The sequence below is a fragment of the Bos taurus genome, chromosome 1, assembly GCF_002263795.3.
Source record: "Bos taurus isolate L1 Dominette 01449 registration number 42190680 breed Hereford chromosome 1, ARS-UCD2.0, whole genome shotgun sequence".
NCBI classification, from domain to species: Eukaryota; Metazoa; Chordata; class Mammalia; order Artiodactyla; family Bovidae; genus Bos; species Bos taurus.
In genome coordinates, this window is record NC_037328.1 from 147220235 (window position 1) to 147245925 (window position 25691).

General features: G+C 45.9%; 1 protein-coding gene across 5 annotated transcripts in view; it reads right to left on the reverse strand.

Moving 5' to 3' along the window:
• Positions 1–24489, reverse strand: part of RUNX1 (RUNX family transcription factor 1) — a 273689-nt gene extending 249200 nt beyond the window's left edge. For 4 of the 5 annotated variants that reach the window (XM_024989859.2, XM_005202080.5, XM_059884951.1 and 1 more), the window contains exons 1-2: positions 24243–24444; positions 23978–24094 (exon numbers count right to left, since the gene is read on the reverse strand). In XM_024989859.2, the coding sequence (XP_024845627.1) occupies positions 23978–24035 (58 nt within the window). In that variant the 5' untranslated portion in view covers positions 24036–24094; positions 24243–24444. Of the gene's footprint in view, positions 1–23977; positions 24095–24242 lie in introns of all 5 variants that reach the window. The other variant, NM_001256578.1, reaches the window with a different exon arrangement.
• Between the last annotated feature and the right edge of the window lie 1202 nt (positions 24490–25691).

Sequence of the window (25691 nt, forward strand, 5' to 3'; positions counted from 1 at the left end):
CTGGAGAATCCCATGGACAGAGGAGCCTGTTGGGCTGTCGTCCATGGGATCATAAAGAGTCAGACCTGTCTAAGTGACTAACACTTATGCTGTCACAAATGGCAGCTTATATTTTTTTGGGTTCTTCCCTGGTGGCTTAGATGGCAAAGAATCTGCCTTCTATGTGGGAGACCTGAGTTCGATTCCTGGGTTAGAAAGATCTCCCAGCAAAGGGAGTAGCTACTGACTCCAGTATTCTTGCCTGGAGAATCCCATGGACAGAGGAGCTTGGCTACAGGCCATGGGGTCGTGAAGAGTCGGACATGACTGAGCAACTAACACTTTCACGTTCAATGTCCCTTCAGTATGACTCTTCATACTCAGTTCTCTTCTGTCTTCTTCCTTTTCCTTAGATACTCAAAGTCCTTATGATTGTCTCCAGATCATCTCTTTACAGTAATAACTCCTCCCTCCACATAGAAAACATATTAGAATTCCTTTTTATAATATTAAGATGCCTACAGTGGATCCTGAACCAAGAAAGTCCTTGGAGATCCCAAAGTGACATAATTTCTAAGGCCTCACAGGTTCCCCATTTACCCTTTGACACATACCTGTTCTAAAGGCACAGTCATTTTCCCAATTTCAAAAAGCAAGGAGGGTTGCACTTTTTAGAAAGTAAAATGCTAAAAGGGAATAAAGGGCAGAAATATGTCTTTACAACCTTCATTTTGGTGGTTGGATTTCTCAACTATTCATATGTGGGACCTGATTATCCAATACTTGGGCCACCTGATCTGAAAAGTTGACTCATTGAAAAAGACCCTGATTCTGGAAAGATTGAAGGCAAGAGGAGAAGGGGGCGACAGAGGATGAAATGATTCAGTAGCATCACGAACTCAATGGACATAAATTTGAGCAAACTTTGGGAGATACTGGAAGATAGAGGAGCCTGGCATGTTGTAGTCCGTGGGGTCACTAAGGAGTTGGACACAACTTAGCTTAGTGACTAAACAACAGAAGCAAATTCTTTGTTGATGGCAAGGATATTCTGTGCCATCAAGGATGTTCAGTAGCTCCTCTGGTCTCTACCCCATGGATTCTACTTCTGCTACTCCCCACCAGCCATGACCACACAGGGATGGAACTTAGGTCTCCTGCATTGCAGGCAGATTCTTTACCAGCTGAGCAAACAGGGAAGCCCCAAAATGTCTCTAGACATTGCCAAATGTGTCCTGGGGACTAAACTACCCCCACACCTCTCACCCTCTCTCTCCAGTTAAGAACCACTGATTTAAGATATTCAAAGGTGACAGGCATAGAGAAGAAAATAGGAAAAGTAAGGAGGAGGGACTACTCTGCCAAGAAGTTCCCTACATATGATCTCAATAAAAGAAAGGATCTGAACAAACAAACCCATGAGGAAGGAACCAGGAGACCAAATGTTAAAGAAAAGTATGCCAATTACAAAGATAAGAAGGCATTTATTTGAACAGAAGATCCACTAAGGAACATTCTTGAATGGAACAAAGAATGAGGTCTAACCTTCAGGGAATTCCTCTCCTGCACAGACATGGCATATGGACAAAGTTGGGTGTTTCCACGTGCCCAAAGTTCAGGCTTGGCTAAAGGGGATTTATGTACAGAGGGACTTTTGGGGAATGGTTAGGGGTGATTTGCAGTACCAGGCCCTACAATTCAACAGGTGCCCAAAGTCTTGGAATGGAAGGGGAAGCCACATAATACAACATCAGCTGCCCAACATTTCCCTGAAGATAATGCTCCCCTAAATTGACAGATGGGTTTTCCTGGTGGCTCAGATGGTAAAGAATCCACCTGCTAATGCAGGAGATTCTGGTCTGATCCCTTGGTCAGGAGGATCCCCTGGAGAAGGAAATGGCAACCTACTCTATATTATTGCCTGGAAAATCCCATAGACAGAGGAGCCTGACTGGCTACAATCCTGGTGGGTCGCAAAGAATCGGACACGACTGAACAACTACACAACAATAATCAGTTGAAGGATATAAGACGTGGTGCTGGGCACAACGGGTCTGAGGTCCAGCAGGACAGTCCACATGCATGCCCAATCCCTGACTTCACCAAGACAGCCAAGCCCTAGAACTTCAGACAAAATCTACTGTGTGTTATCCCCCGCTGTTTCTGATGTTCCAAAACTTCCCTCTTCCGAACAGGAAAAGAGATAGTTAAGATTTCCCATTTAAAAGTTTCTTAGAGCAGATGACAGGAATACAGAGCATCTTTTCTGATCTTTGCTGTTGTAGAGGTAACACAGTGGGAAATGGACTGGACCTCATTTTCAGTCCTGTGATTATGACTCTCTTGGTCATGGGCATGCTTCTTTACACATATGTATCCTATTTAAAGCACAGGAACAGAAACAAACTCCTTGGCTACATAGCATTTTTTAATGCTTCTTCTTACACTTGCCTAGCCTCCCACGAGGAACATCCATAGGACTTCTAGCTCGACACTCTTTGAACAGAAGTGGAACCAGCCCCTGCCACCTGCTCTTCTTTGCTCCAATATGCCCACACACTCCTTCCTGTTCTTAGCTGATCACAAGTCTTAAGGGGGAACCAAGTCTGGGTGGAGGTCCTAGTTACTTGCTCCCTGCCGTGGTTGTACAGAGCATGTGACCAGGGTACAGAATCAGGTGTAGGAGTACAAATATGCTGTGGAGGGTTAAATGGTCACTTGTGGACTCTTTTGTTACACCCACTGGGGCTTCTACAGCTCAGCAGTAAGTACAAGGCTGATGGAGCGCCAATGTTCTATCTACTCATCTGTCCATCCATCTATTCATCCATCGGTCCACCCCTCAGTTCATCTATCCATCCATCCAACATTTGTTGAGTGCCTGCACACTGCCGTGTATTGGGCATAAAGAGAAAAATGAGAATGAGAAAAGCTTCTGTCTCCAAGAATTTAGTCTCTAGGAGAATGCTTCCATGAACAGAAAGTTTTGAATTATTGATAACATTTCAGTGGGTGCTACAGTAACTCCAGGGACTGAATAAACACCAGCCAGAACTAGAATGTGGTCTTTTGCACGATCCTTCAATGGGTATCCTAGAAGACTTGGTCATCAGAGCATCACTCTGGTATCCCTGTTGCTTCAGGGAGCAAACACAGATCATGTCCATTCATGTCTGTGTGCGGACATGGGGAGACCTGCTCTAATACCCAGCACCCACCGTGGGTACATGTCCCAGCACTCATAACATGCACAATAATTTCCCTCCACTGATCAACAGCCCAGTTAGGTTAATGATCCTGCTACCAGAAATTTGGGGTGTGATGGAAATTGTGTAGAGCAGCATGAAGAAATATCCTTCTAGAAGGGACTTGAAAATAGAGTGTACAAAAGTGAAACTGAATGTGCTTTGGGAGTTTTGAAACGTTTGACCAAATCGTCAGTGATTTGTAGGTCCTTGGATCAGTTATTAGCTGGTCTTTTTGATTATCTATTTTCTAGATTTCAAGAGCCTCATCAAAGACCTGCTAACAATCCCTTTACAAAAAAGGAAGGAAAATGGATTATTCAAAATCAGGCACTGGAAAGATTCAGACTGACAGTACCATGTGCTTCAAACTCTTTACACACTGTTAGGAGTGTCAACAGTTAAGAGCTCTTTCATCATCAAACCATAGTCTACCATCCCGCGATGTCTGTAATTAAAGACTCAGATTACTCATTTTGAGTTTATTCCAGATGATATGAGTGTCCAGGTTATACCCTCTCTAGAAGACTATGTCATGGAAAGAGGCACAGTTCAATAGTTAAGTGCTCAAGATCCAAAACCAGACTACAGGTGAAATCAGCCTTGCCACTTCTCAGCTGTGTGGCCTTGGACAAATCACTTGACCACTCTGTGCCCTAGCCACTCATGTGTCAAAAAGGAGGCTAATTGTCTCTGGTGTCTAGATGACGATGATGACATGAGTTTCTGTGTGTAATAAGGCACTTACAGCAGGGCCCAGCCCATGGAAAATGCTACACAATAGTGCTTGTTCAATAAAACTTGAGGTTCCATCAGTGCTTTCTTAGCACTTCTTATCAGCTTACTTCTGTTTTCTGAATTTAATCATTATGTACATTAACCCAGGTGGCTCAGTTGTAAAGAATCTGCCTGCCAATACAGGAGGCTCAGGAGACTTGGGTTTGATCACTGGGTTTGGAAGTTCCCCTGGAGGAGGAAATGGCAACCCACTCCAGTATTCTTGCCTGGAGAATCCCATGCACAGAGGAGCCTGGTGGGTTACAGTCCATAGCGTCAAAGAGTTGGATGCGACTGAACACACACACGTGCACGTTAACCAAAGCAAACTAGAGGCGTTGTTCTAGGAGGACCTAATTTCCTCTCCCTTGCCCTGGTTTTTTCAGTAGAAACACTATTAAAGATTGAGTTAACAGGCCCGGCTTCCGATGGAAAGTAATCCTAGCATATTAGTTCTTTTTGGTTTGTCCTCAGTAGACTGGGATCATGGATGGTTTTAGTTTCTGCTTTTAATTATGGGGAATATGGATCACTCTGCTCTCAAGCTTTCTGCTCATAGACTGCTAGCTGTTACAGACAGCTTGAATCAACAGTAAGGGATGGGGTGGGACCAGGGTTCAAGCTTGGTATAGGAGCACAACCATGCTGTGGAGGATCAAATCACTGTTGTGGTTCCTTGTTCAGTCACTCAGTCATATTTGACTCTTTACGACCCCATGGAATGCAGCACACCAGGCTTCCCTGTCTTTCACCATCTCCCAGAGCTTGGTCAAACTCATGTCCATTGAGTCGGTGATCCAACCATCTCATCCTCTGTCATCCCCTTCTCCTCCTGCCTTCAATCTTTCCCAGCATCAGGGTCTTTTCCGGTGAGTCAGTTCTTTGCACCAGGTGGCCAAAGTATTGGAGCTTCAACTTCAGCATCTGTCCTTCCAATGAATATTCAGGATTGATTTCCTCTGTGGTTGACTGGGTTGACCTCCTTGCAGTCCAAGGAACTCTCAAGGGTCTTCTCCAACACCACATTTCAATAGCATCAATTATTCAATGTTCAGCTTTCTTTATGGTCCAACTTTCACATCCATACATGACTACTGGAAAAACCATAGCTTTGACTAGACAGATCTTTGTAGGCAAAGTAATGTCTTTGTTTTTTAATACTCTGTCTAAGTTTGTGATAGCTTTTCTTCTGAGGAAAAAATGTCTTTTAAATTTTGAAGCCCAAGAAAATAAAGTCTGCTACTGTTTCCATTGTTTCCTCCTCTATTTGCCATGAAGTGATGTGACCGGATGCCATGATCTTAGTTTTCTGAATGTTGAGTTAAAACATGCTCAGTCTCCTCTACATTTTTTATTTCTTTGGCCCATAAATAAATAGGAAGTGACCATAGTACACTGGTTCCTAAGAGATCTCTGGACCAGTAGTTCTCAAACAGGGCAACTGTAGCCCTCAGGGACACTGGAGCCTGTGTGCAGCTTTTGTTGTCACATTTTGGAGAGGTGGAGTTACTGGCATCTAGTGGGTGTGGACCCAGATCACAGCTACACTTCTTGTGACACACAGGTCCCCTCAACAAAGAAAGAGTCCACCCCCATGTCAACACTGGTGAAGTTAACAGAGGGCAAAGTGTCAGGCTGCATGATGCCAGATGCCTTCCTTAGAAAACCAGAGCTGCAGTGGGGGCATGTTTCTTTTGTACTATTTACTATAGTCAGGACATGGAAGCAACCTAAAGGTCCATCAAGAGAGGGATGGATAAAGAAGATGTGACACATATGTACCATGGAATAATACGCAGCCAAGAAAAGGGACTGTGTCCTTTGCAGAGATGTGGATGAACCTAGAGACTGTCATCCAGAGTGAAGTAAGTCAGAATGAGAAAAACAAATATTGTATATTAATGTGTATATGTGGAATCTAGAAAAATTGTAGAGATGAACCTATTGGCAAAGCAGAAATAGAGACAGATATAGGGAACAACCATATGGACACCAAGGGAGGAAGGGGGCTAGGTGGGATGAATTGGGAAATGGGATTGACATACATACACTATAGATATTATATATAAAATAGATAACTAATGAGAAGCTAATGTGTAGCATAGGGAACTCAACTCAATGCTCTATGGTGACAAAGACTGGATATATAAATATATATATATAAACAAAGACCTCAAAAAAAAAAAAAAAAAAGAATACCAGGACTGAGAGATCGCAGGCAGCTGCTCTTAGTTTTCCAGGGAGGGGTTGACCAGGGTGCAAGGGCGCACACTGCCCCAGGAGAGACCCCGCGTCAGCCCCAGGCTCCTCTGTCACTGCACTGCACACCTCACCCCACACATCAGTCCTTCGCGGCCAGCAGCCAGGAGGCATCAGATACCCACACACGGTGACATGAATGATGGGATCAGGGTTCACTTTAGGGACTTTGGAGGGCCTTGCTGTGTAAAAAGGGAAAGGGGAACATCAAACTGAATGGTGTCTAATGCACAAGGGCAAATTAGATAGAAAGAAAAAGCGCTTTACAAGCGGTAAGATCAACTCGAGGTATCCTGTGCCATTCCTAACACAGGTCTCATGACTGTCTACGAGGTGAGCGTCTTCACCGTTAGTCTGTGCAGATGAAGCAAATGGGGGCCCACAGAGGTGAGGCCGTCCGCCCAAGGCAGCACAGCAGGAAACAGAGCTGGCTTTACACACAGGCTCTGCCCCACGTTGAAAGGTGGGAGTGAGTGAGTAAGGCACAGGGTCTGTGCTCCCCGCCCAGCTCGGCCTCCTACTAGCTGTGTGGGGCGGCTTTCTTCACCCATCTCTGCTACATCCTCCTTTCAAAATCTTAATCAACTGGGGATTAAGAGCTGTGCTTATCTCTACATCTGTGTCTCTATTTCTGTTTTGCAAATAAGATCTTCTATATTATTTTTCTGGATTCCAACACCAATTAATTAAAAAACCCACAACAGTCACTTTCAAAAAAAAAGAGTTGTACTTACATACAAGTTTTTTGATTAAAAGAGATGAAGGAGGAATCGTGCCTGACACATTATAAACTATTGGCGAATGTTAGCTGTGCTTGTCATCATTTATAAGCAACAGTGTCACTTAATTATCCCATGTGAAGACCGGAAGCTTTCCCAACAGGAGTGTGACGGAAGCAGGATGTAACTGAGCCTGGGGGCCGTGGGGAGTTGGGGCTGGGGGCCTGGGGAGGTAGGGAGGTGGGAGAGTGGGACAGATTCCCCGAGGAGATGGAGGACTCCCTCTCTTCACTCCCCCATGGCGGACTTTTCCAGAACCTGTCCTCAGGCCCAGGCCACAGGGGTGGTCCAGGCTAAAGTGAAGCTATGGGGTCAAGGTCCCTCAGTTCTTCACTCCTTCAGGTTGTGAGGTTCTTATAGAAAAGCTGACTTAGAGGGAAGAGGCTGTGTTGAAATGACTGCTTCTGCGTCAATGACCTTTTGGGTTCTAACCAGACGTGCGTGTGTGCTTGCACGCTCAGTCGCACAGTCGTGTCCAATTCTTTGCGACCCCATGGACTATAGCCCACCAGGCTCCTCTGTCCATGGGGTTTTCCCAGCAAGACTACTGGAGTGGGTTGCCATTTCCTCCTCCAAGGAATCTTCCCGACCCAGGGATCAAACCCATGTCTCCTGGATTGGGCAGGCAGATTCTTTACCAGCTGAGCCATCTGGAAACTGATGTGGGAGGGGGGTAAAATCTGTCACATGAAACGGCGGTGGTGCAGGGGCAGGGGGGCACTCGGCCTCAGAGGGAGACCACTGTGGGGAGAGGGTGTCAGCTTGGACCTGAGGCCAGGACTCCCCAGAAAGAACTCACCCTCAAAAAAGGTCAAGTGGAACTCACGGAGGGAAGATGGAAGAAGAAGGAGGAAGGGAAGTGGAGCTGGGGGTCAGGCCAGGCCCTGGGGTGTAGGCAGCTGGCTCTAAGCATGGCAGGGCATTTTCTGAGTCACAAGAATTCCTCAGTGATAACCTTTCTGTTCACACCATGAAATTTTTATTTCCCTTCCTACTCTGTATAAGGAAATCGAGTGTAACACAGAGTCACCTTTCCAAAGGAGCTTTATTAGTTTATTATTATTTTTTTATTGTGAAGAATAATTAGCCTGAGTGCCTTTTAATTTGTTCCCATTACGATGTTTGCATAACAACAATTAGAAGCTGGCCAGGCTCCCTGCTTCTAGGCAAGCAGACGACTCTCGCTGGCTGGCTGGGAGCTGGCTTGTGTGAAGAGTTCGGGGCGGGGGGCGGGGGGCATGTAATTAATTATTGTGTCCTTTGCCACGTGGAGCCCTAGGAGAAAGGGAAGGAACTTCGTGCGACCCTGTGGTAACTCGCTGGAGAATAATCAGATGAGACGTGCCTTTTGTACGAATAAGGTCAGAGAGAAAAAAAAAAAAAGAAAACCTCAAACCCACCTGCTTGAGAGAAGGATTTGTAATGATGTCAGAGGGCTGGAGATGTGGGCTTTTGAAATGGCAGATATTTGCAGAAGGACAGAGAGATGATTCCCAAAGACCCATTAGGGAGTGGGTCTCTGGCTTTGTAACGAGGGTTGTTGGGGGGTTGGGGGAGGTCTGTCGTCAGGATGGTGTGAGGCCATTTTTGCTAATCACCTGCTTCTGGGTGGAGTTTTTATCCCAACCATGGGAATAGCTGGGTGTGAATAATTACTGGGAGCATCACTGAAAACCCTGGCCAGGGTGAGGGTTTTGACAGGCGGGCTCCCAGAGGCTCCCTGGCTTCCTGAAGGATGGACTGGGTTCTGAGGTTCCTGATTGCGGGGGGTGGGAGTGTCGTTTGGTGGGTTCTTCCATACTTGGGTCCCAGGACGTGGACTAGGATGGGGCAAGAGAGTCACCTTACACCCAGCATTTAAAAAAGATGCTATCTCTCCAAGTCTTCCCAGTTCAGGGTCAGCTTTTCATGATTCTCAGAAAGAGCGCCTCCTAAAGGTTTTTTCAGGAAGTGCCTCATTGAATCAAACTAGTCTTATTCCAGACGAATGGCCAGGCCGGTAAACTGACAACTATCTGGTTGGGAAGAGAGGCTTAGTCATGGTTTCACCCACTCCGGTATTCTTGTGGGGGAAATCCCACAGACAAAGGAGCCGGGTGGGCTACAGTCTATAGGGTTGCAAAGAGTCAGACATGACTGAAGCGACTTAGCACGCACGTGGTCAGCATTAATATCTGTAAGCTCAGCCCTCTGCCATGGAGCACTAAGACCACTTCTGCACGGCTGCATGGAGAGAGGAAGAGACCCAATTCTCCATTCTGCAATGTGGTGCTCTTCCTGGCACAGCTGCCAGGCCATATTCTGGGCTCAGCAGAGGCTCCTTCCCTGCCTCCATTATAGATACCTTCAGTGGCATTTCCTATGGTTACCTTTCCTTATTGACTTCTCTGTGTCCATTACTTTTTATATATTATCTCCTATCCTTTAGACAATCATCTGGATCATTGCACCCACTTACAGATGAGAAACCCAGGCTCTGCAAAGTTGGGGTAGCAGGTCAAGTTCACATAGGGGATAGAAACCAATCTCCTGGCCCCAAGCTCTGGGCTCCCTGCTCCCTGATCTACTGGCTGGTCAGGTCTGTCCACCTTGTGGTTTCTACACCAAAGACATTTCATAGACAAGAGCCTGGGGCTCAAGAATACACAGTTCCTTCTGGAGTAGAGTTGATACTTCAACACCACTGGGAGGTTGGGGGAGGGATGGAGCGGGAGATTGGGGTTAACAGATATAAGCTATTATCTGTGGAAGGGATGAACAACAAAGTCCAAATGTAGAGAACAGGGACCTATATATATTGATTATCCTATGATGAAACATAATGGAAAAGAAGACAAAAAGAATATGTGTGTGTGTGTGTGTGTGTGTGTGTGTGTATAACTGAATCACTTTGCTATACATCAGAAATTAGCATTGCAAACCAACTGTATGTCAATAAAAAACCAAACCAAAAAAAAAAAACCCAAACCAAGCCAAACACACCTATTGGAACTTCCAGCTGATGGACTCAAGGATGCTGATATAAAATGAGTCTCAGTGGTCATGAAATATATATTACCTGGGGACCTCCTGATTTAAACTGAGGTATTCATGCAGGAGCAAGGGAGGGGAAGGAAAACCATCATAATTTGCCTTTTGAGTTTTCATCTTATTTTAATTTCTATTTTGGGGGTGTGTTGTACACTGCGCATACTATAATTATACAGTACAGTAGTATGAGTACAGTAGCACAGGCATGTAGTTTCTAAATAAATAAATATGCATAGGTTTAGGGGGCATGCTAAAATAAGCTTTACTTCTATTTGATGTGATCAAAAGTGTTTGGAAGTGACTGCCTTGCTGTTCAGTGGTTATTGGTCCACTCAGAAGCAGCTTTGCTGAACTGAGTGCTTCAGACGAAGAGGAGCCACTAGAATCCTGAAAGCATGGGACTTGAATACCTGCCTCTGTGTGTGTATGTGTGTGTGTGTGCGTGTGTGTGTGTGCACAAGAGACAGACAGAGATAGAGACAGAAAAAGAGAGTGAGAGTGAGAGACAGAGGCAGAGAGACAGAGACAAAGAGAGAGGGAGAGAGACAGAGACATACAGAGAGAGAGGGAGACAGAGAGACAGAGACAGAGAGAGAGGGAGACAGAGGGAGACAGAGAGACAGAGACAGAGAGGGATAGAGACAGAGAAAGAGACAGTGAGAGTGAGAGACAGAGGCAGACAGAGAGACAGAGACAAAGAGAGAGGGAGAGAGACAGAGACATAGAGAGAGGGAGATGGAGACAGAGAGAGACAGAGAGAGAGGAAGAGAGACAGAGACAGAGAGAGAGGGAGACAGAGACAGAGGGAGAGAGACAGAGGGAGAGAGACAGAGAGAGAGAGAGAGAGGGAGAGAGACAGAGAGAGAGGGAGACAGAGGGAGACAGAGAGAGAGGGAGACACAGAGGGAGAGAGACAGAGAGAGAGGGAGACAGAGGGAGACAGAGAGACAGAGAGACAGACTGATGTTTCTCCTGAGGGAGGCCACCTTTGAGAGTAAGAGCTTTGAATGCAGAGGGCCACGAGAACATATGTCCTCGATGGGACTCATAGCTGGGTTCCAATTTGGTCAGAAGAGAGCATCCGCCACTTCCCGGGGGCCCTTGGAGAACGGGAGGCTGGCAGCCTCAGCGGGACACCGCCTACACCTTCTGTCCCTCTGTGTGGACACAGGCACTTGCCCTTCTGTTGGTCGTCCAGATTTCACAAGAGATGCTCATCAGAACCAACCTGCTTGACTATAAAGTTGCCTCGGGGGTGGGGGCGGTTGGGTACAGTTGGATGCTTGGCTTGGGTGTTGCTGGGTTTCTGGGTAAGAGATGAGACCTAGAACCCCTGGGCAGGAGAGAGCATCCAGGCTGCACTGGTGGGGTGGCTCCACCTCCTGTACGCACCTGTGGTGGGTCTTCGGGCCTGTGGGCTCCACAGAAATTGTCTACTTGATGTTTCCACACAGAGCAAGGGGTTTAGCCTGACAAGAGCTGTGGCGTCTGACCGAGGTGATGGAATGAAGGGTGATGAGGAGAAGAGTCTGCTGAGTATTTAGGCCCCAGAGTGGAATCAGCCCCTAAAGTCCAGTGTCTGCAAAACTCTAGGGTCAGGAGCAGAGCCAAGCCAATTTCCAGTTCTGACTCAGGCACTGAACCCACGGTAGGACCTCCGACAAGGGAACGTCTCCGGTGCCGTAAAGCACAGAGGTGTCTAACATGATTCCAGCCAAAAAATATGGTTTTTAAAATATTTTTATAGTTATGTAGTTTTATATATAACAGTTATATAATTTCAGATGCCAGTTGAAACTAGATAGAACTATATATAGAAAACACACACACACACCTTAGTATGTATCACATGTGATAATATCTCATTGTTTATATGTCTCATAGTTCATTTGTTTTTAAACAGATTCATCCACCTCTAGGATACAATTACTTCTTTGTTTTGAACACAATCTAGTGGGAAGCATGTTGGAAGTGTAGTTTTTTTGTTTTTTTTTTAATGAAGTAACGATGCAGGCAAGGCTATGGTTTTTCCAGTGGTCATGTATGGATGTGAGAGTTGGAGTGTGAAGAAAGCTGAGCACCAAAGAATTGATGCTTTTGAACTGTGGTATTGGAGAAGACTCTTGCGAGTCCCTTGGACTGCAAGGAGATCCACCCAGTCCATTCTGAAGGAGATCAGCCCTGGGTGTTCTTTGGAAGGACTGATCTCCAGTACTTTGGCCACCTCATTTGAAGAGTTGACTCATTGGAAAAGACTCTGATGCTGGGAGGGATTGTGGGCAGGAGGAGAAGGGGATGACAGAGGATGAGATGGCTGGATGGCATCACCGACTCAATGGACATGAGTTTGGGTGAACTGCGGGAGTTGGTGATGGACAGGGAGGCCTGGCGTGCCTGTCTCGATTCATGGGGTCGTGAAGAGTCAGACACGACTGAGCGACTGAACTGAACTGAATGATGCAGGATGATTGGCAGTTGAACAGAATTTCCATTGTTGGTGTTTGTACTTCTTTATACAACTCCACCCCTTTAGCAGCCCTAATATTTGTTTAAAATTGTTTGGTAACTGTTCCTTTCCTCTTGGACTTCGGGAGTCATAGCCATCCTGATTTTTCTGAACGGTGGAGTCAGTCAATAATAATAAAACAGCAGTGGGAGTTTCCGTTCATTCCCACCAGTGCCTAGATCACTTCGTCATCACTCAGTCCCTCTGTGTTACTAACCCCAGGCTGCAAAAGGCAAAGACATGACAGCAAACTCATAAAAGATATGGCTAATTTTCCCCTTCCTCCTAATTCCTCCAGACTTTTGCATGGGCTGTGTGTGTGTGTGTGTGCACAAGCCCGTGTGCGTGTGTGTATACATCTATATGCAGTTTCAGAGTTTACAGATTGCATACTTTCAAAGTGGGTTAATGTCAAGTTCAGCTGTGACTGTTAGCGAGGTGGATGGGGCTGCACAGATGCAGCTTGCAGATGGTGTGGAGTAAGCGGCCTCAAGCACGTAGTTCAAAGTGCAAACAGAAGCTGTGTAATAAAACAGCAAACCGTGGTTGGCGTTGAAACTGCTCCTGGAAAAATGGCGCCCAAACTAATGTATTTTTGTCTATTCTCTTTTGCACGTTTTGAAGTGTAATAAAAATTAACATCAAAGGTTATATGTGATCTCTTCGTGTGTGTGTGTGTGTAGAAGATGGAGATTGTTCCTTCACTGAGCAATGAAAGATTTTCTGACACCGTGCTTAGCTTCCTTGAAAACACTCCACTCACAACAGCCTGTGACCACCGAACAGTGAGCCATGTACTCAGGGTTCTAACTTTATTTTTACTGAAGTATAGTTGTTTTACAATGTTGTGTAGTTTCAAGTGTACTGCAAAGTGATTCAGCTATATGTGTGTGTGTGTGTGTGTGTGTGTATACATAGACTCCTTCCCATCATAGGTCTTTCAGACCCTCATCACAGCTTATTACAAGACAGTGAAGGTGGTTTCCTGTGCTGTACAGTACGTCCTTATCGTCTGTCTATGTTATATACACTAGTGTGTATCTGTTAATCCCAGGGTTCGGACTTTTGTTTGCTCTTTTTAATATATCTCTATCTGGCAAATTGACCACTGGAATATTTTCTAGGTCTTTCTTTAAGACATCCTACTAATAAAAAAAATCTGAATTCTTATACATTTTCAGAAAAACCTACGTGCTGTTCAGGACCAATATGGCTCTCAAAGAGAAGAGGAAACAGAGGCTTGCTTTGAGGTCCAATGCTATATTTGATTTATGGCTCATATCTTATAATTTTGTTCTCTATCAGAAAGGGTTTATTTTTAGGAGCCCTAGTCTTCACAGAGGACATCCAAAAGACCAGGAGTAAAAATCAGATGGTTGGCAAGGAAGGTGGGCAGAAGTTTTGCAAAATGTCAGTGACATATTTCTTCCAATAGACATGGCTTCAAGACTTAACAAGTTGAGTCCTTAGCTTTGAATCAGTTTAGCACAGGTGGCAAATTTACACAAAGAAGCATCAGTCTTGAAAGCAGCAGAGCCATTGAATAAGCCCAACTAGCCAACTGTGATTTCTATTTTGGGTGACCTTTTACCTTGGGGCCCCCGAACTGTCTGGGAGAGCCCACTCTTTAAAGAGCCGTCCATCTGAGAGTAGACACAGAAGGGCCAAGGGCAGGGAGGGCAGTGTCTTCCACAAAATCAACGATTCTCCATGTTCACTCATCTTGCAGCAAAGCAGGATGAAAGATTTACACTATTTCTTATTTCAGGGAAAAACTGAATAAAGGCTTTTTTTTTTTTTTTTAAGGCATTGACTTTCAGGGAAGTAGATTTGCATCCAGACTCAGGAAGTAGACAGGCCAGTAATTACGAAGCAAAAATAATCTGTAACTTGCGGAAATTCGAGGTATGAATAGTGTTCTATCTCTCAGATAGAGGGGTATTATCTGGTTGTTGTCTTTCAGTCAGAGATAAAACACCCTTGGGTAAATTTAAGGAGGGTGACTTAAAAGACAATTTCCCTCCAGAAATTCTGCAGAAAAGAATTCTCTTAAAAAAAAAAATAAAGGTGTAGAGGGTTAGGTCGTGGGGTTTTGAGAATTCAAAAGAGCGAGGAAGAGAAAAAAGGAAACTATTTCCAGTTACTAGTAGAAACATCAACCCAGGGGCCAGGTGTGGTGGCTTTTATATAAGCAACACTCCTGTCTATACAAAGCTGGTTGTTTTTGTAACACTGTGAGAGTCAAGTGTGCTTCTGGGTTTCGACCCTGAAGGTAGGTGTGACCCTGACTCCCTTTTGACAGGCCCCCTGTCCCACTCATCCCATCTCTTGCCTATTTTGCTTTCAGTAAATCAAAAAATGAAAGAGCATTCATCAGTACCATTTTTCTAGATTCCATGTATATGCATTAATACACAATATTTGTTTTTCTCTCTGACTTACGTCACTCTGTATGACAGGCTCTAAATGCAGATGTAGCAAATAGCCTTGTGGACATGGAGGGGAAGGAGAATGTGGGACGAATTGGAAGAGCAGCACTACATAGGTACACAATCATGTATAAAACAGCTAGCTAGTGGGAAGCTGCTCTATACCCCAGGGAGCTCAGCTCTGTGCTCTATGGTGACCTAGAGGAGTGGGATGGGATGGTGGGAGAGAGCCTCAAGAGAGAGGGGTAGGGATACATGTATACATATAGCTGATTCACTTTGTTGTATAGCAGAAATGAACACAACATTGTAAAGAAATTATATTCCAATAAAAAATACAAAAAGTGGAGAGGGATAAATTAGGAGCTTGGATTAACAGACTGACACCACTATATATGAAACAGATAAACAATGAGTGTCTGCTGTATAGCACTGGGAACTGTATTCAATACCTTATAACAACCTATGATGGAAAAAGTCTGAAAAGGATGTATATATATATATTCTCTATATATCTGATGTATATATATATATATATATATATATGTATATAACTGAATCACTTTGTTGGATACCTGGAATCAACACATTGTAAGTCGATTATACTTTAGTAAAAAAAATTCAAGACCTTTACTTAAAGGTGCTTTCATTTTCTTTCATAAAGCAAAAAAAGAAAAAATACCATCCTCCCCACCCCCAGGATCCACTGGCAACTTCCAAGGACTGAAGGAATAACTCAGAGCTTCTCTGAGTGTATTTTCTTCTTCTTTTTAAAAAAGTTTTATTGGAGTAGTTTCTTTACAATGTTGGTGATTTCTACTGTACAGCAAAGTGAATCAGCTATATGTGTACACCTATCCCCTCTTTTACGGATTTCCTTCCCATTTAGGTCACCACAGAGCACCGACTGGAGTTCCCTAAGCTATTATAGCAGGTTCTCATTAGGTATCTATTTCAGACATAGTATCTGGGCTACATAGGTGGCTCAGTGGTAAAGAATCTGCCTGCCAGTGCAGGAAACTCAGGAGATATGGGTTCGTTCCCTGGGTCAGGAAGATCCCCTGGAGGAGGAAATGGCAACCCACTCCAGTAGTCTTGCCTGGAGAATCCCATGGACAGAGGAGCCTGGTGGGCTACAGTCTATGGGGTCCCAGAATCAGAGATGACTGAGAAAGCAGACATGTATCAATAGTGTGTGTATTTCAATCCCAGTCTCCCAGTTCACTCCGCCTCTGTGTGTATTTTCAAAGCACAGCCCACATGGAGGACATAGGAGAAGAGATATCACCAGGAATGCCAGGGTACCTGCCAGGGAACAATGTGGCCTGGCAGATGTTGCCCTGGGCTCCCTGACATCATTCCCACCCACCTTCCCCTCTGCTTTCCTCTGCTCTGTGAGCTGATAAGTGCCACGTCTGCTGCCCTGGGCACCTTGCAGCCAGAGACCCTGTGACATGGTTCTGGCCTATGAGATACATAAGAGGGAGCTGGCAGAGAGGGGCTTCCTTTCTTGAGTAAAAAGACAGAGCTCCAAGAAGAAGGGTTTGAGGCCCCATCTCCTTCCTGCCTGGACAGATCTGAGGTGCAGGCATCTCATGGTGGAACCAGAACACAAGAGCATCCTGCTGTACCAGAAGTGGAACAATTACTCCTGAACCACATTCGCCTGTGCTGGACCAAGGCCTGGCTGCTTGAACCACTGTAGTCAAGTTCCCCTTAATGTACAGCTTAACATACTTCTTACCGGTAAACCCTAGCAAGAGTTTCAAGCTCTTTATGTCACTGTAAGAAAATGAATCATTTCAGTCGTCTTTGGGATGCATAAAACTCTACCTGAATTGTTCTTTTCTTTCTCTGGCATCATTCAGTGTTATCAGGACAGTAAAGGGGAGGAGGAAGGAAGAGATTCAAGGAGCTAAGAGAGGATGAACGGATGTCCCTTCGATGAAAAGAGAAGGTTGTGTGATCCAGGGGAGCATCCAGCTTACTTGTCCAGCAGGTGAAAGCTTACATGAGGCTTCAGACTCTGTTTCGTGTCCTGGTTCCAAATCAGGAAAGGAGTATGTCAAGGCTGTATATTGTCACCTTGCTTATTTAACTTATATGCAGAGTACATCTTGCGAAATGCCGGGCTGGATGAAGTTCAAGCTGGAATCAAGATTGCTGGGAGAAATATCAATAACCTCAGATGCAGATGACACCACCCTTTATGGCAGAAAGTGAATAAGAACTAAAGAGCCTCTTGATGAAAGTGAAAGAGGAGAGTGAAAAAGTTGGCTTAAAGCTCAACATTCAGAAAACTAAGATCATGGCATCTGGTCCCATCACTTCATGGCAAATAGATGGGCTAACAATGGAAAGAGTAAGAGATTTTATTTTTCTGGGTTTCAAAATCACTGCAGACGGTGATTGCAGCCATGAAATTAAAAGACACTTGCTCCTTGAAAGAAAAGCTATGACCAACCTAGACAGTATACTACAAAACAGAGACATTACTTTGCCAACAAAGGTTCATCTAGTCAAAGCTATGGTTTTTCCAGTGGTCATGTATTGATGTGAGAGTTGGACTATAAAGAAAGTTGAGTGCTGAAGAATTGATGCTTTTGAACTGTGGTGTTGGAGAAGACTCTTGAGAGTCCCTTGGACTGCAAGGAGGTCCAACCAGTCTATCCTAAAGGAAATCAGTCCTGAATATTCACTGGAAGGACTGATACTGAAGCTGAAACTCCTGATGTGAAGAACTGACCCATTGGAAAAGACCCCAATGCTGGGGAAGATTGAAGGTGGAGGAGAAGGGGATGACAGAGGATGAAATGGTTGGATGGCATCGCTGACTTGATGGACATGAGTTTGAGTAAACTCTGGAAGTTGGTGATGGACAAGGAAGCCTGGCGTGCTGCAGTCCATGGGGTTGCAAAGAGTTGGACATGACTGAGGGACTAAACTGAACTGAACTCATGTCCAGGAACCACCCATAGTTCTCTGAAAGCCCTCTCTGATTATGTGCGTGGTCTGCAAAGCTCTTGAAGGAGATGCTCCCTCCCTTTCTACCACCCTGGGGCATCATATAGATATTTTGGGGCAGGCATAAGTAGGCCAAGTACAACACATTACTTGAGGCTTTTTTTCTCAGCAAAGAGGCTGAAGGACGGGATTGGTGGCCTTGAGGAGAAGGAGCAGGGGAGCTCAAAGAACAAAATTTTTGGAAAAAGATTATTTTGCGAACTTTAAGGACTAGGTAAAGGAAATGGCAACCCACTGCAGTATTCTTGCCTGGAGAATTCAACGGACAGAGTCTGGCAGGCTACAGTCCATGGGGTTGCAAAGAGTCAGACAGGACTGAGAGAGGAACACTTTTCAGGTACCAGAGTAGCTTCCGGGGAGCTCTCTTAAGAATGGGAGTTGGAAAAGAAAATTTTTAAGAGAATTTGGGAAAAATGCTTGCCATATCTGAAATGGTAGGATCACTGTTTTCCACTAGGAAATAAAATAATTTTTTTTAAAAAAATGCTTCATGTTGTTACACTGAGACACTGTGATGCATTTTATGGTACCTCTCTCTGACATGTTCAAAGATTTTGAACAGGAACTCGGCCATTCGGAGGCAAGCTCATCTAGAACATTATTAGTCCCTTTTGCAGAACTCAGACGAGACACGGAGACATCTGATGACTCATCTAGGTCACTAGGAAGTTACCTGAGAAACAGAAAATTCACTTGAGTTTCCTGTGCGGCCTTCACTCCCACCCCCAACCTGCCAAACAACCAAGGTGCCTTCACTGGTGGTGGTGGTGGTGAAGTCACTAAGCCATGTCTGACTCTTGCGACCCCATATATAGCCTGCCAGGCTCCTCTATCCACTGGATTCTCCAGGACTTTGACAAATACACAGAAATATCCCCAGAAGCATGGACCCGGGGGGACCTATGGAGGGTCACCAGGCAAGGAGGTGGCTGTTCCATTAAGAAGGGACTTCAGGAAAATAAAGTGATACCAGGATCTCAAAGAGGAGAAACTTCCATCGGGATTCCTGTCTCAACATGTCCCAACTAGCTACGACGTTGAAAAGCTAAGCCCACCAAGTGACACAAAGTGCCCTCAGCCTTTCTCTGTCCTCTTTCTCATAGAGCAAGAGAGACATGGTGTTGAAGGGATGGCTAATTTACTCACCAAATTCCACACCCCACTGGGCTCCTGCTACCCCACCTCGGCCTAGGCTGGACCCCCACGACAGACCCCCTTCCCTCTCGTCCTGGTTCTGACCCTCCACACCGTCTCCTCCCCACCCTGAGTCTCTGTCTTCGGGAGGCCTCTCCCGGGGTCCCCCGTGACCTCTCCTTTCGAGAGTAGACGGCCTTGACTAAGCATCATCTGGAAAGCTGAACCGCAGTTGCCGTGGCCGACATTAACTGCCTGGTTTTCATGACTTTACCAAGCACTGTACTTGGGTTGTTTAATTTAGTCCTTGCAGCCACTTTAACAACAGGCCCTACTATCGGGTTGGCCAGAGAGTTCATTCGGGTTTTACCATACGGAAAAACCCAAATGAACTTTTTGGCTAATCTGATACCATCCTCACTTTAGAGATGAGGAAACCAAAGATCAAGAAAAAAGCTGTCTCATGCTATTTTGGCAAAAAGCTGGAAAAACTGAAAAGAAAGGAAAAGGGCATCACCGTACTAAGTCTGCCTGGTCCTTCTTCAGCCCTGGCCCCTTCTCTTTTTTCGTCCTGGCTTACAAGCTCTTGGGCTCTGTGCTTTAGACCAACATCCCCAAGCCTGTCTCTCTTAGATTCTGTGTGTGCCATGGCCCAACATCACTCGCTTTCTCAGGAAAAGGGCAGATCTTTTCAAAGTCCACAATTCAGACCTGTTTCAAGAGAAGAGAGAAACCTCTTGGTGTCCAAAAGCTCTCCCAGGCTGCTTGCTTGCCGGTTAGCCCCTGGCTCAGCTGTTCCTTCTAAAGTTGCTTCTGCTCCTGGCAGCTCACCGGGCCAGACCTTGGAGTCTGAGCAGGTGTGGGGCCTCCTGTGGCCTGTCTCCCACCCCCAGGGGTGGGGTGTGCCTTGGGAAGGTCTGGAATTACAGGGACGATCCCTGTGGAGGAGGCAGAGCCAAGGAGGTGGCATCTCTTGGGGGACTGCTCTTTGCTCTTTTAAAGCTTTAACACTTCAAAATTGCCTTGTCATTTTCACAGGTCTCTTAGCATGCAAAGGAACTAAATAGCAAAGGGTCTGATTGTGAGTTTAGATAGATTTTAACACCTTTTTTTTTTTCTCAGTTTCAAAATGTGTGGGCAGTTTCAGAACGCAAGAGTTGCATCTCACATAGAGGGAGCTGGGATCTGATTCCTCCACATCCAGGAGGGTACTTAGGAAAAGTACAGGTTCCCTGTGGGTCTGGGGGAGTCAGACTGGCTAAGACACACTGTCAGGGACTGAAGCGTGTTCTCCCCAAGTTCATACTTGGAAGTACTAACTCCCAGTGCTTCAGAAGGTGACTGTATTTGGAGAGTGAAGTTTTGCAGAGATCATTAAGAGTAAATGAGGTCCTCATGGTGGGATCTAATGCAATACGACTAGTATCCTTGTAAGATGAAATTATGACATAGATCATTATGAAGGAAGACTACGTGAGGCCACAGGGAGAAGACAGCCGTCTACAAGACAAAGAAAGAGGCCTCAGAGGAAACCAACTTCCCGAGGCCTTGAAGCCTTCCCAAGACCAAAGCTACACCAGGATTCTCCATGAGATTCTGGCCTCCAGAATCACGAGACAATCCATTTCTGTTGTTTAAGCTACTCAGTCTATGCTTGTTTGTTATGGCAGCCTTGGCAAACGGACACGGAATTCACACGGTGTCTGATACCCAGTTGAATCAACAGCTTTATGTGATCTTAAACCTCCAGCAGAGCCAGAGATGTCTTCATAAATATTTCTCTGCAAAGAAGTGGCAAACTGAGGCCCATGGAGAGGCATGCTTCACACGTTCAGCCTCCGCTCCTGCAATTCCCTTTGAGAGATAACCTCGAGAAGACAGCGGTGCGTCAGCCCCGCCGAGATTTTTACCTGTGGTTCTAGGAACTCGGAGGCATATTAGCATTCAGGCTTTGCATAGACCACTAAGCCACTTCTAAGAACACGGCTACCTGAGGCATTTTACAAAAACACATACGTACTGATGTTCTTCCTCCGCATTCCTTCCCCACTCTGCGGGCCCGCACGCGGTACCCCATCAGGGGACCCGAGTTTGGGTCCTGCAGGGACAGCGTGCCATGAACCACGGGGGATCCTGCCAGGGAATTGCAGTCATGCCTCATCTTCTTGCCTGAGCACATTCAGTGAGAAGGCACAGCAGCAGCCTTCTCTGTGGTAGACCACATTTGTTTTGCATGCCAGGCTCTCAGACTCTCGCTTGCCTGTCACCCAGAAGGGAACAATGGTTGGCTTGGTCCCACACCTCTCTTTCGCCTCCATTTCCACATGGGTATCTTGCTCGAAAAATGAGTTATGGGTTTCCTCCTGTGAGAATTGCACGCACTGATAAAGGGCCATCCCAGGAAGAAAACAAGATATTTTCCCCGCTCGCTTGGAGCTGCAGTTGGGGAGGGCACACACGCTATAAATTACAGGCGACAAGAAATGACCACAGTGCGGGGCACTGCTCATGGCCAGGCTCGGGGAACAGGGTACCAGCTGCGAGGAGAATACGGACTTTAATAGAGAGTAGGGCAATTCTTCTAGCGTCGCGCTCTAAGGCAGGGCCCACATCGTACCAAATGCAGTGTTTGTTTTGCTACCTCTCCAGACTCAAATGAGTGGTGTGGACCGCGAACCCAGATGATGCAAACCCTCAGCCTGACGAATCACCTTGATAAACTGAGCCGTGAAAAATGGCCCAGATTTCACTTTGATTCTCTGAAATTCAGTCTCGTATTATATTCCTGAGTGAGTGATTGTAATCATCCCTGAGTTCCTTTTAATGACCGGAAGGAATGAAAAGACCTTTTCCCATGAGCCCTTCTGAGTCTTGGTTGGGGTGCTAGGGTCCCCTGCACACAGTTCCTCTTGACAGCTAGGCTGCCACCAGTTCCTAAACCTGGGGGCAGGTCCAGTCGGTTTCCGTCCTGGGGACACAGGGACTGTGGGCTGGTTTAGGGGCTGAGCTCCTTGTCTTTGCCGGTGTCTGAGCAGGTCACCAGGTCCCCCCTCACTTAGCTCTGCTGTCTCACCAGTAAGGACAGGAAGGCAGGCCAGCACTGCACACCGAAATCCCATTTATTACCCAGTGGGATGTTGAAAAATTTCCTGAATCTGCCTTCCTGAGTTGATAGAATAGGAAACAATCATCGTTTGGAGAGAGCATTGAAAGCAGAGTTGAGGCAGGAAGATTTTTTTTTCCCTTTCTGTTATTCTACAAATATTGCTTCCTTTGCTTGTCAGAGGCCCAGAGGAAATGCAGCGAGAAGGCCCTTCACAGCTTCTCACCCCCAGCGGCCGGCGTTTCTGCCGCAGGAGCTCAGTGCCGTGAGGATGTGTGACTCATACCCAGCGCATGACTCAACTTCACTAAAATGTCCTCAGCTGCCAGTAAAGAAGCACTTGAAAACCCTTTAATTTGAAGCTTTGAATCGGTTAATGACTTGCTTTCTTCCCCTTCTCCTGAAATCCTGCTCTCCCTACAACACACACACACACACAGACACACACACACACATCTTTGTCAAGTGTTTAAATTTCAGGGACCCGGAAACACAGAGGCTCTGTGGCATCCACAATAGCGTTTGTTGTGACAAAGTGGCTGGCAGCCCTCTGCATTCTTCGGCTCACTTGGCTCGATGAATAAATAATGAGTCACAGACACTATTTGGGTGCGCGCGAACGTTGGTAGCTAGAAAATGAATGATCCCCACCCCCTATCCATCCCACTCCATCCCAGCTCTGCCAAGCCATTAAGCCACAGGCTGTGCAGGCGCTGGTCAAAGGGCTCGCCCCAACGCACACGGCAATGTCTCGGTGACATTTCTGCGTTCCTCTTTGTGTTTGTTTAGGCGCGGCCCTCTTTTTTCCCAACAAAGATAACCCCAGACGCCCATGCACACCACACACATACTCACACACTCAGAGCTCAACCACAGCTCGGTGCGTTTCAAGAGGCTCGTTGCCAACATGCAGGCAGGTACCCCGCACTAGCTGCTTCTGTTAGGAAGCACACAATCTCAATGACTTCAGCTGCCACTTCAGACGCTTGACTTAGGCAACTTCTTCGTTGCTCTTGGCGGGAGAGACTTGTGTATGCTTCGCTTTCATTCTCTCTCAGAAGATGCCGGCAGCCTCTTTTGCATTGAGGCTGCAAGGAATAACCCAGCAAGGCCCCATTCTGGGGCTTTCAACCTAGACCAGTCTGCCCGGCTCCTCTACTATCCGCCTTTCGGAGACAACTGACTTGCTACTTTGTCACTGCCGTGTCCCCGCCTGGGCGGTGAGCAGATCTCTGCCTCCGCCCCACACTGGCACCAGCCTTCTTGGCCGGTGATGCTGGAGTCCGCTAAAGCCTAGGGCAGGCTGGCATGTGGGCCACACTGCCTGCCCAGCGCGGGACAACCCAGCCACAGCCATCTCGGGCCGGGGGGCAACCAGTGAAAACCCAGACAGCTTCCTGCAAGCTTTATGATCTCTAGGATTTTAATCAGGAACAGCCCAACTGACTTGCCCCGGACAAAGTTCTCACCCACCAACGGAACCCCTCGACAGCTTAACTAAGTATTTATGAAAACATTTCTCAAGAGCGTCCATCTGATGAATAAGTAATCCAATAGCCTTGAAATCTTATACCCGAGGAGGTGTTTGAATTCCTCCCCCCAAACAGACGGGAGAGCGGCAGGGGCTCTCTGCACCCAGTTACAACAGGCAGCCACTTTATTATCTACAGAGCCGAGCAAAAGTAGATATTAAAATCTCAGAGTGTACTCACCTCTCATGAAGCACTGTGGATATGAAGGAAATGACTCAAACATGCTGTCTGAAGCCATCGCTTCCTCCTGAAAAGGCACCCTCTTCTGAAGGCGGGGGATTCAATGAGTTCTTTTACCTTAAGAGCGAGAAACCAAGAAAGGTCACCGTTTTAACCTCACCCCCAACCATGGTTCCCTACAGGTCCTTTTTGTTTTTTGTTTTTTGTTTTTCCCTCGACACCTCTGGGGCTCCCTGAGTCCTAAGGAAAAAAAAAAGAAATGTACCTTTGCAAAGACAAATATTCAAATTGGTAAAGATTAAAAAAAAAAAAAAGCGGCGTCTTGGCTGTGGGTTGATGATGTTCAGAACTCTGCAAAGCCCTGTGGTTTCCAGTCAGAGTGATCCGTCTTGCCTGCTGACCACTATGCTGGGCTCAGACTTCTGACACTGCCAGGCTACCCAACTTGTGGTTCTGTGGTTGTTTATGAGGCCCAAAGAAGTTTTCACACAACCCAAATTACAAATTTAACTGTTCCCCTTTCCACAGCCCATCTTAATTGGTTCTTGCCAATCATGTGACTTCAGTGATGTCAATTTTTTTTTTTTTTTTTTTACTTTCTGAGCAATGCCCTTCCTTCCCTCCACCTGCCCTCCCCCAGGCGGTGCAAGAAAATAGCCGAGGAGACTTTGCAAGAGAAAGAGAGAGAGACTGCAGAAAAAAAGTGACTCAGAATCTTATTATATCAATGATCTTTGCTGATTTAGTACAACTTGAGTCCGGTTGTTGTTATTTGTGGTTTTGGGAACCCCTGATTATTTTGATAAAGATTTCACTGCTGCTTATTCAATAGTAATTCAACCCTGGCATCGGGCTGCTGTGCAGACAGGATATGGAGCCCATCATTTCAGATGCTGGGCATCAGATCAGCAGAACTCAGCCCCTGGTAAAGATGATCACAGCATAAGTGAAACTATAAAAGGAAAAAATAATAAAAGGAAATATTTGGATGAGAATCTGACCCCTAAGAGGGTCTAGCAACTTACTGGTATTTTAAAGCCTGCGAAGAAGAAAACATTTTAATTTTGTGACTAAAAGACCATTTTAATAAAACCAAAAGTATGTGGTTTTCTTCCTCCTAAGTGGACATCTTTTCAGTTAAGGGATAAAACTACGTTTATCTCTTACACACATACGTACACACTGAACTCAGGAAGCTAAAGGAAAACAAAGAAAAGCGAAATTCTGTACTTGGGGTTGAAGCAGTGGCTGCCTTAACACTGTTCACTTTTTGCTTTCACCCATGAACGATCCCTGTATTGCCTTTTTCAAGTACAATTCAAATTAGTAGGCTAATTCACACCTGTAGGTAAAACTCAGCCCAGCACTGTGGCAATTGCACTTTGAGAGCATTAAGAAGACTTCACAAAATATAGGGAGGGCAGAGGGGATGGTCCTCCAGAACAAGAACTGACAAAAGAATACTAGACAGCTCATTCTGTAGCTTAGGAAGAAGCACGCCTACTTGGAAGTGCTGAAAACCGGCTAATCTTGCACATGGGCTGGCCATTTGGGGCATGCATATTTATTTATTTTTCCTGCCCATTGGTTTTGTTGTTGTTGTTCTATCCTCCTCTTTGCGACCCCATGAACTGTGGCCCCTCAGGTTCCTCTGTCTATGGGATTCTCCCAGGCAAGAATACTGGAGTGGGTTGCCATTCCCTTCTCCAGGAGA